The sequence below is a fragment of the Panthera tigris genome, chromosome A2 (assembly GCF_018350195.1).
Source record: "Panthera tigris isolate Pti1 chromosome A2, P.tigris_Pti1_mat1.1, whole genome shotgun sequence".
In the NCBI taxonomy this organism is placed as follows: domain Eukaryota; kingdom Metazoa; phylum Chordata; class Mammalia; order Carnivora; family Felidae; genus Panthera; species Panthera tigris.
Window position 1 is genome coordinate 152,659,045 of NC_056661.1, and position 14,187 is coordinate 152,673,231.

At 38.2% G+C, this 14,187-nt stretch overlaps 1 protein-coding gene across 2 annotated transcripts in view; it reads left to right on the top strand.

The window, feature by feature from the left end:
- Window positions 1-13,800, top strand: part of UBN2 (ubinuclein 2) — a 77,590-nt gene extending 63,790 nt beyond the window's left edge. Inside the window, exons 16-18 of one of the 2 annotated variants that reach the window (XM_042973365.1) lie at window positions 340-429; window positions 3,464-3,640; window positions 13,244-13,800. In XM_042973365.1, the coding sequence (XP_042829299.1) occupies window positions 340-429; window positions 3,464-3,513 (140 nt within the window). In that variant the 3' untranslated portion in view covers window positions 3,514-3,640; window positions 13,244-13,800. Of the gene's footprint in view, window positions 1-339; window positions 430-3,463; window positions 4,506-13,243 lie in introns of both variants that reach the window. The other variant, XM_042973360.1, reaches the window with a different exon arrangement.
- The last annotated feature ends 387 nt before the right edge of the window (window positions 13,801-14,187 follow it).

Consider the following 14,187-nt stretch of genomic DNA (forward strand, 5'->3'; position numbering starts at 1 on the left):
GAAGATTACAGAATTTTCTTTAAGAAATGCAGTTTAATTTCATTTATATAGAATAAATCAAATTGGTGGATTCAGAATTTATTTACAGTCCTTAAATGAACCATCTATACCACATTGCTATCTTAATGAAATTTATAATAAGAGGCAGTCAAATTTGCTGGGTTATTTGCATATACGTATTTATATATGTACATTTTTTCAATGTATGTACTCTAAGGAGGACTTTGAAATCAGGGGCTGTGCTTAACATTATATAAATTAAACTATTTCCATTTTTTATCTAAGAGCAATTAAGTGTTAGATTGAAGAAGATCACTGACAGTTCTGTTTTTCTCTCAGATTTACTAAAGGGTTTACAGCCAGGAGCTCAGCATGCAGCAACACTTTCCCACTCACCTCTGCCTACACATTTACAGCAAACATTCAATGGTAAGAAAGCCACCTATTTTTTTCATCTCATAATATTTATATAGATTTATAGATTGGATTAAACATCTCTGGAAACTAAATGGGATGACAAAAGTTGGAAAAAACAGATTTTCACATGACTGAATCCTCATTAGCAACAAACTCCTTGTAAGGAGAGGAAATAGGTAAAGAGACCTTTTGTTACATGTGGAGAAAAAAAAAAATTTTTTGAGAGCAGAATAGCACGAGTGGAAGAGGGGCAGAGAGAGGGGAACAGAGAGAATCTTAAGCAAGGTCCACACCCAGCACGGTGCCCAGCATGGGGCTTGATCTCAGGAACGTGAGATCATGACCTGAGCCGAAACCAAGAGTAGGACATTGAACCTACCGAGCCACCCATACGCCCCTGAAGAAAACATTTTGAAGGTATTTGTTATATTGAAACGATAACGAAGAAGAGGATTCGTAAAACAGTGTACAAAAGTCATGTCCAGTAGTTGCAATAGTTCACATTTTGAAGGTTTACTAAGTGCCAGTTAGTCTTGTGACTACTGACGTGTATTAGCTAATTTAATCCTTACAACACCTGTGAGTGTGCTGATAACAATCCCCATTGTTATAGATCAGGAAACTGAATTAGAGATAAGCAACTTGCCCAAGATGATACAGTAGTAAGTGATCTGAGATACAAATCTGGGAAGTCTGACTTGGTACCTTTTCTGCCTTTTAGCAGTAATTCAGTTAATACCCTCCAAACTGTATGCGTTACACACTTGCAGCCCAGCTAGATCACTCTGAAATTAGATAGTGGACATTGGACATAACATATTGACCTCTAGGTTATTGCTTTCAACAGCAGTCGACCTCAGTAGACTGCTGATACTATTCTTGAAGGCCATTTTCAGGATCTTTTGAACAGAAATAAGTGTTCAACTGGCCTCTTAACTTTGCAGGTGGACTGGGATCTCACTATTCTTTTTGGCCACTGCATTTAAAATGATCTTTGAAGGGGCACCTGGGTGGTTCAGTCAGTTAAGCATCCGACTTCAGCTCAGGTCGTGATCTCACAGTTTGTGAGTTTGAGCCCTGTGTTGGGCTGTCTGCTGTCAGCACAGAGCCTGCTTCAGATCCTCTCTCCCCATCTCTTTCTGCCCCTTCCCTGCTCATTTTCTCTGTCCCTCTCTTTCTTCCTCTCTCTCTCTCAATAAAGAAATAAATAAATAAACTTAAAAAAATAAATAAAATGATCTTTGAGGGACACCTGCATGGCTCAGTTGGTTAAGTGTCTAGCTCTTGGTTTCAGCTCAGGTCATGATCTCATGCTTCATAAGATCAAGCTCCTTGAGAGAATGAATATAACTTCTCTATATTCATTTTATATATAATACAAACTTTTTCTGTAAAGGCCTCAACAGTAAATATCTTCAGCTTTGCAGGCCATATAGTCTCTATCACAACTACTCAACTCTGCCATTCTATTGCGAAAACAGCCATAGATAAATATGTAGCATGAGTGTGGCTGGGTTCCTATACAACTTTTTAAAGTAGTGGTGGGCCACATTTGGCCCTTGGGCCAAACCTTGGTCTAGACAATCTCACAGTCCAGTTAATATGAGTATTTTATTTTGTAGTTTCCCAAAGCTGCTTTGAGCACAATCCTTCCTTGCCATTTTATGAATTTAATCATACCTTAGGTCACATCATTCTCCCTGCAAACACTAGTACATAAGATCTCATTATGAATGGAAAAACCAATTCCTTAGATGTTGTCACCAAAGTTATTTTAATAGTGTCCTATTTATACAGCTTTTGAAACAATCATCCTCTCTCATTGATACAACAGAGGCAATTTCTTCAATAGAGGCAGTTTTTTGTTTTATGTTTTACCAGAGTAATTTAGATACCATGTGAATGAACCTAGCAGTGTGACACATGGTCTCCTCCAGCCTTGAGGTTGATCTTGTAATACGGCAATTTGTTCCTTTTCACCTGTGTGTCTCTGCCATTCATGCCTCCCCCTGCCTTTTTCTCTCAGGCTTAGGAGTGGGAGGCTTCATTGTCCTTGCTAAGGCAGTACCTTGTTAAACTTTCTCTATATTTTGTTGGCTCTTAAGGTCACTGGGTTCTAGTCTTGCCCATTTTAAATAGAGTAATCAACTAACTAAAATTTAAGAAATAAGTCAGCATATAAATAAATACATACAATAATCAACATTTTCCCAGTTAAAAGCTAAAAACCATATGTAAGGAGCACCTGGGTGGCTCAGTCGGTTGAGCGTCCGACTTTGACTCCGGTCATGATCTCATGGTCTTGAGTTCGAGCCCCGCGTCAGGTTCTGTGCTGACAGCTCAGAGCCTACAGCCTGCTTCGGATTCTGTATCTCCCTCTCTCTCTGCCCTTCCCCTGCTCACGCGCTCTCTCTCTCTCCCTCTCTCTCTGAAAAATAAATGAACATTAAAAGAAAAAAAAAAAAACACACACATGTAAAACTAGAAACCGTTGTTCCCAGTTAGCAGACTTTCCTATCACTTACAACTTTTGCCAGGTTAGGACCAAAACAAAGACTCAGCTGGAATTTTCACTACCAGTGTATCCCATTTATTTACATAAATAATCGAGAATTAATTATCAAATGCTATGTCATGGCAAGGAATTTAATTTCACTTGCAAGAAAATGAAATTGACTTTGTCTTCTAAAGGGATCAAAAGATGTGGTAGGTTCCTTGAAGGTGGGGATTATGTCTTTTTTATGTTCCTTTGTGATCCTCATAGCATTTGACACAGTGGGTTCTGAGATGGATAATAATAGTATTTCAACTGAAAACCAATCGAACCACAGCCATTTGACTTAAGAGGATCTTTTTTGTTGAGTTCTCTTATGTTTCTCAACCTCTGTAATGCCATACATAGCATGTAAATTATTAAAGGTTATCTTTTTTAGCAGTGTCATTTCACGTGGAAATTAAACGTTAATTGTTCTCATTGCTCTGTTTGCTTTTAATATGTATTTTTATAACACACCGACACAGCCCAATTAAACATCTCTTTTCTCAGATGGAGGCCAAAGTAAAGGGGACACTAAATTACCACGGAAATCTCAGTGACTTCCCAGCGAGCAATGGAGATGAGACACTCAGCTGGCTGATGGAATCTACCTGATGGGAAAGTACTCATGTGGTCATAGGGCTGCTGTTCTGTCGATGTTTACATTCTCTCGTCCCAAGCACTGTGGTGAGGAGGAAAAAAGAAAAGAGAACATTACTTGAGTCAAGCCAGGTGCAGGAGGAAGAAATGCTTTCGTGCAAAGTTAGTGACCTGTGGTCTCCTCTAAAGAAAGACAAAGTGACCATATTAACTGACTTGAAAGAGACTCAGTTGTCAAACCCACAGAAGTACAAATTTGATTTTTTTCCCCGGGGGAGAAAGAAGGAATCTGAGGATTTGGGTAAACTCCATCCATCCTGGGGGTTGGATCTGAACACTTGTAGACATAATCGCATAATAAAAGGCAGTCTATCTGGAATTAGGCCAGTTTGTCAGGAGTAACAATCATGTTTATCTGAGTGGACTATGCAGCAAATTTGCCACACAGCAAAATTAACGACCCTGTGTTTGGTCCAGACAGTAGCTGAGGAAATCCTGTACTCTCACAAGTCCTGAACAAACTTGAATCTTCTCCAGTGTGTAGCAACCCCCCATGTAAATCAGTGGACTAAAGATGTTTCAGGAAAGTTATTTTAGCACAGTGATACATATTATTAAATCATCAAGATTTTTAAAAGTGAAGAAATTGAGCCTGTTGCTCTTAACAGACAAACTTAGATGTCCCCTTTTTGTAAAAGGGTCAATTTCATCTTCCATTCAGAAGCAGGTACTTAACTCTCCTTCAGGTGATTTGTGCATCTGGTATTGACTGGTTAATTCTTACTTCCATTCTTGATGTTAAAATGTGACTCTTCAGAAATGGGGATCTTTGACGTAGGGCTGCGACTTCGGTGCTCCTAGCCCCTGCAGGCCCAACACCCTGAACTGTAAACTTCCCCAGCCGCACCTCGGTTCACAACTTCTCCTGGTCTTGTAGCTAGTGGTACTTCAGGTGATTCTTAATTGTTGATAGAGACAGGCGTGAGTGTGTACTACACATGCCTCTTCGTTGGTCATTCAAATGGCATATATCTATTTTTGGAATTTTTAAGATAGTATTTTAAAGGGAGGAATTACATTAGGATCATTATGTGTATAAGGGATTATTTTTTATAACAATCACAGTGTATTTTTACTCCCTGTATCCAGTGTAGTGAAATTGATTTGGAGCATTTGGGATCTTCAAGCTTTATTAATATTTACTGAGAATATTGATATGTGAGTAAAGCTGCAGATAACGGGATAACAAAACTGCTCAGTTCTTAAAGCTTTCTTATGCAAATACATACTCAACAAAGGATGTTAAGGGAGAAATTTATGGTTCTTTTTGAATATATTGGATTTGATTTTTTTTTTTCCCTCACCTTTGGTCTTGTCTCCTTTTCTCCCTATTTAGGCTTCTGAATGTTTTCAAACTATACCCATGATTGGTGTAAGCTTGATCCATTTATAACAATAGACTAACCTAAAAAACAGCATGAAATTGATAGTAGCAAGATTTGCATCTTTTTTCATTACAAGTCACCCTATACCCTTACATTTCTTCAAATAAGTGTATTAACCTGGCCCTTTTTTCCTTTTACAAGCACAAGTCCCAAATAGCCTATAGGACTGTGAATAAATTACCACAGATCTGTTCAGATCTGTATACCTATATTTTGACTTCAAAGTCACATTGGCTTGCTTCATAGCAACAAGTTAATAAGTAACTGAAAGCTTTAGTTCCAAGAACTTTTTACAGTAAGGGGAAAGGATTATTTCAAAGGAATCACTGATATAATTACTTGCCCCTAAGAATTTAGTTTACCAGTAAAACATAAGAATGTTGTATCAACCCCAGTTGGAAGGATATTGGGATGTTGCAGCGAGGCTTGACTTGAATCGAATATGTTTAATTAAAGGTTGTTTGGTTTTTTAAATTAGGGAAGCTTACCCACTTCTTGAGTTATTCGAGTGTAGTATACCTGTTGCTTTTATCTAATTTGGAAAAAGAAGTCTTTGCTAATACTCTATGGGAGTTTTCCTTTGGGAAGCAATAGCCTTTGTTTTACTTCCCACACCAGGAGAGAAGTCACAGTGCATACTAATCTCTCTTCCTGCTGATAATTGTGTATGTGTTCATCTGTGTGCATATGAAGATTTATTTATATATAAATTCATTACTAATGTAAGTCAGGGAATAATTTCGGTTTCTTAAATCCATCAGTTCTGAATCATGCTACGTGAAGATCCCTGACAATTCTTGGTTGTCATTAGAGAAGAACAGGATTATCAATTCTTCACCCAAGTATTATTTTATAACTAACCATTAAAATTATCTGAAGGCTCTTGGCTCTGAAAAGTCCATATATATGGAGATGATATTCTATTCTCTTCACTCTTGATTCCTTGAGGACTGCTACCTGGTCCCCCCCCTCAGCCCCCCACCACATTTTCACTAACTTTCGTCCATTTCAATCAAGACGACCCTTTTATGTTGTACAAATGAAACAAACATCTTTATATTTCTTAATAGATAAGTATGACCAGAGAGCTCCTAGATGTAAATACAGAACTGTTTCTTTTCTAGATCATAACATTGAAAATGGTGTCCATACTTTATGGGTGCCTGTCTTTACAGTTTTTCTTACTAAATACAACCATATAAATTGGTTATTTTTTAGCACAGAGACTTGTGACTCATACTGTATTTTTGCACTTAAAAGTCAAATCGTGTTATTTTTTAAAACGGTGAGTAATTGGAAAGGATATAGAGCAATGTGTATTTCTGAAGAGCATTAGCAACATCCCAATGCAAAAATAATCAGCACACTTAATTATGTCCCAGTCAGCGGGATTCTTGATTCAGGAAAATTAAGCTGTTTTGTTTTCAACTGTCGTGTATTTTAAATTGCCTTCACTGATGTATAAGCTGTTACTGTACATACAAGTTAATCCTCAGTATTCACAAGCAATAACGGTCAGCAGAGTTGTCTTCAGAGATAGCAGTGCTGAGCCTCAGTTGGAGACTGTTTGGGAGCAAAGTGTCAAGCTCATTCAGAGCCTCCAAAGTCAATGCAAGCAATAATTCCACTATAACTCAATTCTAATTCTTTCTCACATGCTTCTCAAATCCAAGTGTAAAAGAAATCATGGTTTTAAAACAGCCTGAAGAAAAACGTTTTGGGAAAAGAAGTGAAGTTAATCTGAAGTCACAAAATCCCGATATTCTGAGGAAATCAGAGGATTGTGTTAGTACATTCTGTCATGCCTGCCACCCCTTTGATGGATGTTGTTACCCCAAATTACATTTTTTTCATATCCTAGAAGTTGAATAGGGTGTATTGCATCACCGAGGTAGGAGGAAGAACCGGGCACATACATGTTTGGATACTGTGGGTTTGACACCTGTTTGAAAACAACGTATTGGGAAAGATTTTTAACCCAGGATCCCCAACCACCCACCCCACCCCACCCCACCCCACCCCCTCCAAAGCAGATCTAAATTGTTTACTACCCAGGGTTGGAAAGGGCAGACACGTCTAGTCTGTTCCGGTTGCCCTTACCACTCCCCTTTCCACCTCTACTTGGTTCAAGACGTTTTCTGAAATGGAAATTCTGCTGTTAATCAAACTGCCATTGATTGTGAGAACTCTATGTCCCTTGGGATCATCTCTTAGAACTCCAGTTATCTATCATATTTGCTGCTACATTTGTAACATGAACTTTGCCTGTATTGGTCGATTTTAATCTAATTTACAGTTCTTCATTTCTAGGAGGTTTTGTCATATAACTTGACCCATGTATAGAGTTAGGATACTTTATTTTAGGAGTGTACCGTAAAAGCACACTGGTTGGTCCCTGTATTCTTTTTATTATCACTTAGGTTTTGAATTTATGTTTGCCTTTTTGGTTCGTTGATGTTTTGTTTTGCTTTGTTTTAAATTAGAAATAGAAGAGTGAGAAAAATCTATAATCAGGCCAAACTTGAGAACTTTCCCTTGTGCTTCAGCACTATAGTTTCTGCTGACCATATGTTCTCAAAAGGGGCACTTTTACTTTCTCTTGTGCATGTATGATTGTTTTGTTATGTTTTTTGCTTTTGTAATAAGCAGAAGAAAAATGCAGTAGTAGGTAAATGATTACAAACATGTTCTGCAATTTTATTTTATAAAATTTAAGGGGAAAAGTTTAACTCTCTGTAAATCATTTCTTAGCTCTGGTAAAATGCTTATTCCTCTAAAACACGCTCAATTCAGGCCTTTGTCTTCGTTAAGTGCCTTTTTTTTCTTTCTTTTTCCCCCTCTTGAAAGTGTTCTCAGATATCCTAAAGTACAGGCTAATAAGTCAGGGGATTCAGGAGGAAGAATCTCATACTTGCCAACATCATGTCATGCTGTAATATTATTCTTCCTTTTTTTGTTTTATAAGTATAAGGATATATGTATAAGATACATACATACATATATATGTATACATATGTAATATACATATCCATATATATACATATATATACATATACATATATATACATATACATATGTGTGTGTGTGTGTGTGTGTGTGTGTGTGTGTGTGTGTGTGTGTATAACTAGTAGCTGCTGTACCATCGCATCCTTTCCAAACACACTCCTTTCAGTGTTTGCAAAACTTCTGGCTTGTTTATTCCATTGTTTTAGTCAATTCAAATGGGTAGATTGGGAAACTGTCTTTATACAAGATGCTATCTTCCCCCTTTGAGTATCTGTTTGTAGAAGTTAACAAAAATACCTAAATATAATAAGTCACTTATTTCAAGTAAAATAAATTTAGTGGACTCATTGACCATCCTGGATGTAACCCACTGCTCTGTGCCCTTCAAACTTGGCATGAGTACTATTGGAGAAAGCATTGGAGTAACAGTCTTTTGTGGGTCAAGTTGATAAGGAGCACTTATCAAGTTATGGCAGGCAAGACTAAAGACATGGGCAGCTAGAGTCAGAAGCTCGGTGTTGTATCTGAATAAGTTTTGAACAAAGATGGCAACTTTGTCAACATTAAACGTGCATCAGATTTTTCTCTGGGAAATTATTTTTGAAGAATTCATGTAGCTGCATATCTGTGAAAAGGTTGATAAACTCAGAAAGACTTCAGATACTCCTGTAAACACTCATATAACCTATAGCATTCTTGAGAGATCTTCAGTTTTCTTTTTATTTGCCAGATAATTACATCTGGCTTACTCTGATTTTATGGTTATTTAGATTTCTCCCTTGAACAAACTGGCCTAATTTTCGGTATCTAAGATTCATCTGTTTCTTGTTAAAAACAGGTATGATACATTAAGGGAGACTAAGTTGAACCAATCCTCAAAGCCCAGTACAAATATATCTAATAAGTGCCCCCTTTTAAAGACATTTTAATTGGGAAGAGGAGACGGGTGGCGAACAAGAAAGCAGCGGCTCCTGGTAGCGCTACCTGAGAGCACAGCGCTTATCTGGCAGCCTCAGTTCGGGCGAGTCATTCTTGAATTACTATATTTAACGGGGAATATCATTTAACCTTCGTGCCTCAGACTACCCATTCGAAAATTGGGTATAATAATATTCACCTACCTCCCAGGGATATCAGAGACTTTACTATTTCAAAAATACTTTGAGTTTTTCTAAATGTCCTATAGATTTAAAAAGTATCACCATCTTCCCGCAGAGGCTAAAAAAATGTGTCCCCATGATGGGTATAAAAAGCACCATATGATTTTTAAGTTTAAAGAAGAATCACTGGAATTCTAATTCAGATGCATATTATTTAAACATATTTGTGGTGGGATGAAAATGGTTAGTTTCAGGTTAACAAGTGGGGAGGGGGAATAACACTAAGTTGCTTAATTGTAAGTAGATTTTCTTTTTTAGCCTTTTATGGTGTTAATACATGTGTGATTTTTGCCAAGGCCGTGGAGCTGCAGCTAGGTAAAGGTTGGGTGATTGGCTACTGAAGTTGATAAATGATCCTGAAAGTTTTTTCCGTCTCACTTTTCCATCTTCTCAGTCTGCTTTCCTTAGAGCACTTGTTTGGTGATGGAAAGCTAAGCTTTTAGCTTCTAAGCAGGAATGGACAACTCCTCATTCTTGTAAATCAGAGACTGTGTACTATTCATGTCACTACTGGCTTCTCTGGCTTTGCCCTGAAGGAGCAGGCGCTACACGCCGTCAGCTGGGTGTACCGTTAGCCCGGCCACCTCTGTGTAATTCAGGCTCCTTCCACCCACAACGGAGGCGGAGTCATCTGCCACTCAGGTTACAGAAGAATGGGGAGAGGGGAGGCAGGATTCACTTCTTAGCTGGGACACGGGTGGGAAGGGTGGGGGTAGAAGGAAACCGGTTTTTGCTCATCTCTAAGGAAGAAACGAAGATCATTTTATCCCACTTTCCATCCTGGCATATTAAGTAGTGATGCTTACAATTTTCCTTTATCGTTTCAAACAACAGCAACAGCGGGAAAAAATGGATGCTGCATTTTTAGTTAGGGCTAAATGCTAAGCAACAATTATTAGAGAGTGTGTGCAGAATTAAATTACAGCACAGATTCAGGGTCAGGAAAGAGAATGTAGACCGTAAGGAAGAAATTATCCAGCTCAAGTGAGTCAAGAGAAAGCACCATGCCCAAGCAGACCGAGCATCTGGGTTAATTCCCACAACTGGCCAAGGCCCATTTAATATCTAGTGATAGGATGTTTTTCCTTACAAATCACTTTTTGGTTGTTTACTGCTTTTTCCAGATAAGGCCTTAGTTAGTAACCTCTAAATATCAGCTATGCAGATAAACGTACTCTTTATTTTCCACATTTCCCTCTTTTTCCATGCTTCAGATAATAGATGTTAAATGACTTCTACCCAAAGAAATAAGGCATAAGGGTTTTGTTGAATGTGTGTTTGTTCCTCTAGGGAAAATTAACAGAAGCATAACACAGAGATATTTTGTGTGTTCCTCTATCCTAAAATGTGAACTTTATATTCAAAAACTTAAGTACAGATCCTTTTACTGGTGCAAAACTGTAGTTAGAATCATGGAGTGTCTTTGGGTTGTTAAGATAAAATAGTCCCAGTGTTCAGTTATGAGAACGTTTTAGATTCTGTGGCACAGTGTTCAGGTTTATAGAGCTGAACAGTTGGTCAGACTCTAATTAAAAATAGCTTTGAATGTTTAATGTTGAATTCCTTCTTTCCTCATTCTTCTTACCTCTAGTTTGAGCTCTTAAGTTAACCATTTCATCAGCTAGTTGCTACACTAGAATATCACTTGCATGTTGTCAAGAGTCTGGGGCAGAAAGGTTAGACTTTCACCTCCTTTTCTCACTCACCTGGCCCATCTTTCCTGTGTCTCCACTGAATTCAGAAGGGAAGACTACGGTACAGGCATCGTCCAGGAGACTGTTTATATCCTAGCACAGACTCAGACAGGAACTCAGAGGAGTTTAATGAGACTGTCTTTGAACAACTTGACAGTAAATGACATTTTTCTCAGATACTCCCAAAGTACTGTTTGCTTGAAAGTAGCTATTTGTGACCTTTATTTAATTTCCTCATACTGTAATTCTTGAACTTCTCAGTCTTTCTTACCTATTTCTATTTAGAATAGGTTAGCAGTTTTCTGAACTGTTTCCCAAACAGGTCAAGAATACTTCCAGAAATCTCAGTAGTATAGTTAAGGGGGTCTGTATTTCCAGGATTTGGAATCATCACTGGTGACTGGAATTTTTTTTTCTCTTCTCCCTTGTATTAAAAACTAGATTACTCTCCTGCTACACAGTGTGGTAGCTGTAATTCATGGCCTCCTCTTGATACTTTTCAAGGCTATTCAAAAAAGATGCAGACTTTTATCAAGGGCTCTTATTTCTCCTAATACTCTTCCTTGCTTATTTTCATACCACCCCTGGAATAAACCTACTTTTGCAAAGGCCTGAGTCACACAGGCCATATAAATTCTTGCCAGTTTTAATGTTCCTCAGAAGACTCTGCCCATTATTTTCTCCCATTTTGCTAAGAATAATATAATTCTATTTTACCTTAAATCTAGTTTTAAAATATTTTGTAATAGAGCACTAATGGAAACCTAATTGAAATACAAAAAAGATAACTATTCCTCAAGATAACTTGGAAATACTTTTGTTTTTGAAGTTAACAGCTCCACCTACCCCCAAGCACATTTCAGAGTCAGCAGTGACGAAGACCAGCCATTTGGCATCTTTTTCTGTGTGACAACCTGCCTTTAATTTGTCAGATCTTACCTACCTTGTATTTTCTGTCCTCGCAACCATAAACTTTTCTCATTTTTGGCTGTCGTGTGCTGTTTGCAGGGTTGACGTGCCCTGTGGCAGCACATAGGATTTTTCTTTCCCAAACCTGCAAATTTACCAAGGATGACCCCGGTTTGGGCAAGGGGCATTAAAAGACAAAGAAGTTATTCTCAGCTGATAAAAGTATTGCTGTTTTTATATAGTGAGTTTAGAAAATTGGCCAAAGATGGCCAACTTTTTAAATCCTGGCTATGCCTACATAATTAATTACATATCCCGTCTGAGACCTTCTGATAAGTAAGGGGCCCTTCCACCAGTAGAGGCAGGTTTGCAACCTACAGATAATTTCCTCTGGCCAGCCATAGAAAAGATTCAAACTTTGTACTGTCCTTTTGTTGGCTGTCGTTGAAAAATTATATTATAGAAAGTATCAAAAATATCAAACTGTTCTTAAGAAGAGTATATAATGTGGGGCTTGCCTTTGTGTTTTGCTCACTAAACGTTGTCAAGCTTAAAAGAAAAGGAAATGAAATCTCTGGCTGGTGAAAATTTTGTGCCCCAAACAATACGTTAATCAAAGTCTACCAAGGTAACTAAGTGATGGGTGTTTTCTCTCTTTCATTACAAGCAAGAAAGTTTATTTGCAGTTGTAAAATTATAGCGGAACTGCAGACCTATTTGCTATAACTGGAAATAAAGATTCTGATTTTTAGTCTGGGTAAGCACATATTTCCAACACTTGTGGTATGCATTTTGATAAGGGAGAGACTTTTGTTTGGTAACAGAAGGAAAAAACAGGACTTATTTATACAGTGAACGTTCACTCTGTAGAGGAACTTCCCTCCAGGTACACATCTTCCTCTTACCTTAGCCGCCTCCGCACTTGGTAGAGATGCCAACATGTTTCACAACCGATCTTGAAGGAAGGAGCCTAAAGAATTGCTGCTCCTCTGGGTGAAAGGCACTGATTACTGTATCGCGTTTGTTTGTAGGGAGGTGCGTTTTTGCTCACTTGAAGGGATATACTGTATTTTAAATAAGTGTGTGACTTAATATTTGGGGATTTTTTTTTTCCTCCTTTAAAACTGGACCTGAACACAGCTTTGAGTTGATATTTGTAATAATCTCAGGACCTGAAAGATTGTAGCATTTAGTGTGTCTTAAAAATTATGTACTGTACCAGCCATGGATTTTTGTAAATATACCTGTCTCCCTTTTTTGTATTATTTTAGTAAAAAAAATAATAAATTTAAATAAAAGGGGGTGGTGATGACATGTGAATGGGTGTGGGTATGTATGTGTGTGTGTTTGTATAAGGCTCTTTTGAGACGAACTGGTGCTTGTTTAATTTCCGGCTCTGAGGAGAGCAGGAATATGGCCAAACTGCTGCTACCGACCCTGCACTGAGCCCAGGTGTTTCCATTTTGTCTTTCCCAGTGCTTGATTGGACGCGGGCCACCAGGAAATGACTCAGAAGCTAAACTCTTCTTCCCACTGCCACCTTGCCTTTGCATTCTCGGTTCTGCACACCCTTTGAACTTCCGTGGCAAAGCTTTCCAAACTCTGGGTGGCTTGTCGGTCTGTAGTTTTCAGAGAGCTCTTGTCACTATTTTCTAAGAAGAAAGAAGGACAGGTAAATTTCGTAACCAAAAAATGATCACACATTTCAGAAAACCCTGATGAATTCTGGACATGTGAGAGGGCTTAAACATTCCTAAATGTGGATCTGTGAATTGAGAAAATCAGCCCCGTGGATATACGCCTTCAGTGCAGGGAAAAAAAATTTTTTTTTGTTTTTTTTTTTTTTTTTTTGTTGCAACAGCCTTGCTCATATTCCAGGTATAGTTAGCAAATCCCTGTTTTAACGCAGGAGCCTTATTTGATTCCGTGTAGATGTTTCCTGTCTATCCTTTGTGACAGGACCTTTTACATGAGTGTTTTTTCTTTTTGTATGTGTTATGTGTTGTATTAAATAAAGAGGAATGTACATATTACTCTTGTGTCTGTTGTATTATTGGGCTAACTTGGATTTTAATACCTCATTCTTTTAGTAGTGGTTGAGTATATGTTGTCTGTATTGTACTGTGCTGAGCGCTATCGGATACAGAAGTAAAGGGCAGGGGCCCCACCTTCAGGGTATTGACAAACACTTTGCAGTCTCATGACAAGTTAAAAGGTAACAATTCGAAATTCGTCACAAGGGTGTGGTCCATTGCTGCCTGACATGTGAGTTCAGAACAGGGAAGAAATTGGACTGTAGCGATCTGGGAAGATTTTGTCAATTGGATGGCACTGAGCTGGGTCTCAGGATACTGGGATTTGGCTAGGAAGAAGGAAAGGGGAATGTCCCGAGCAGAGTCAGGAAATAGACGAGGCTGGTG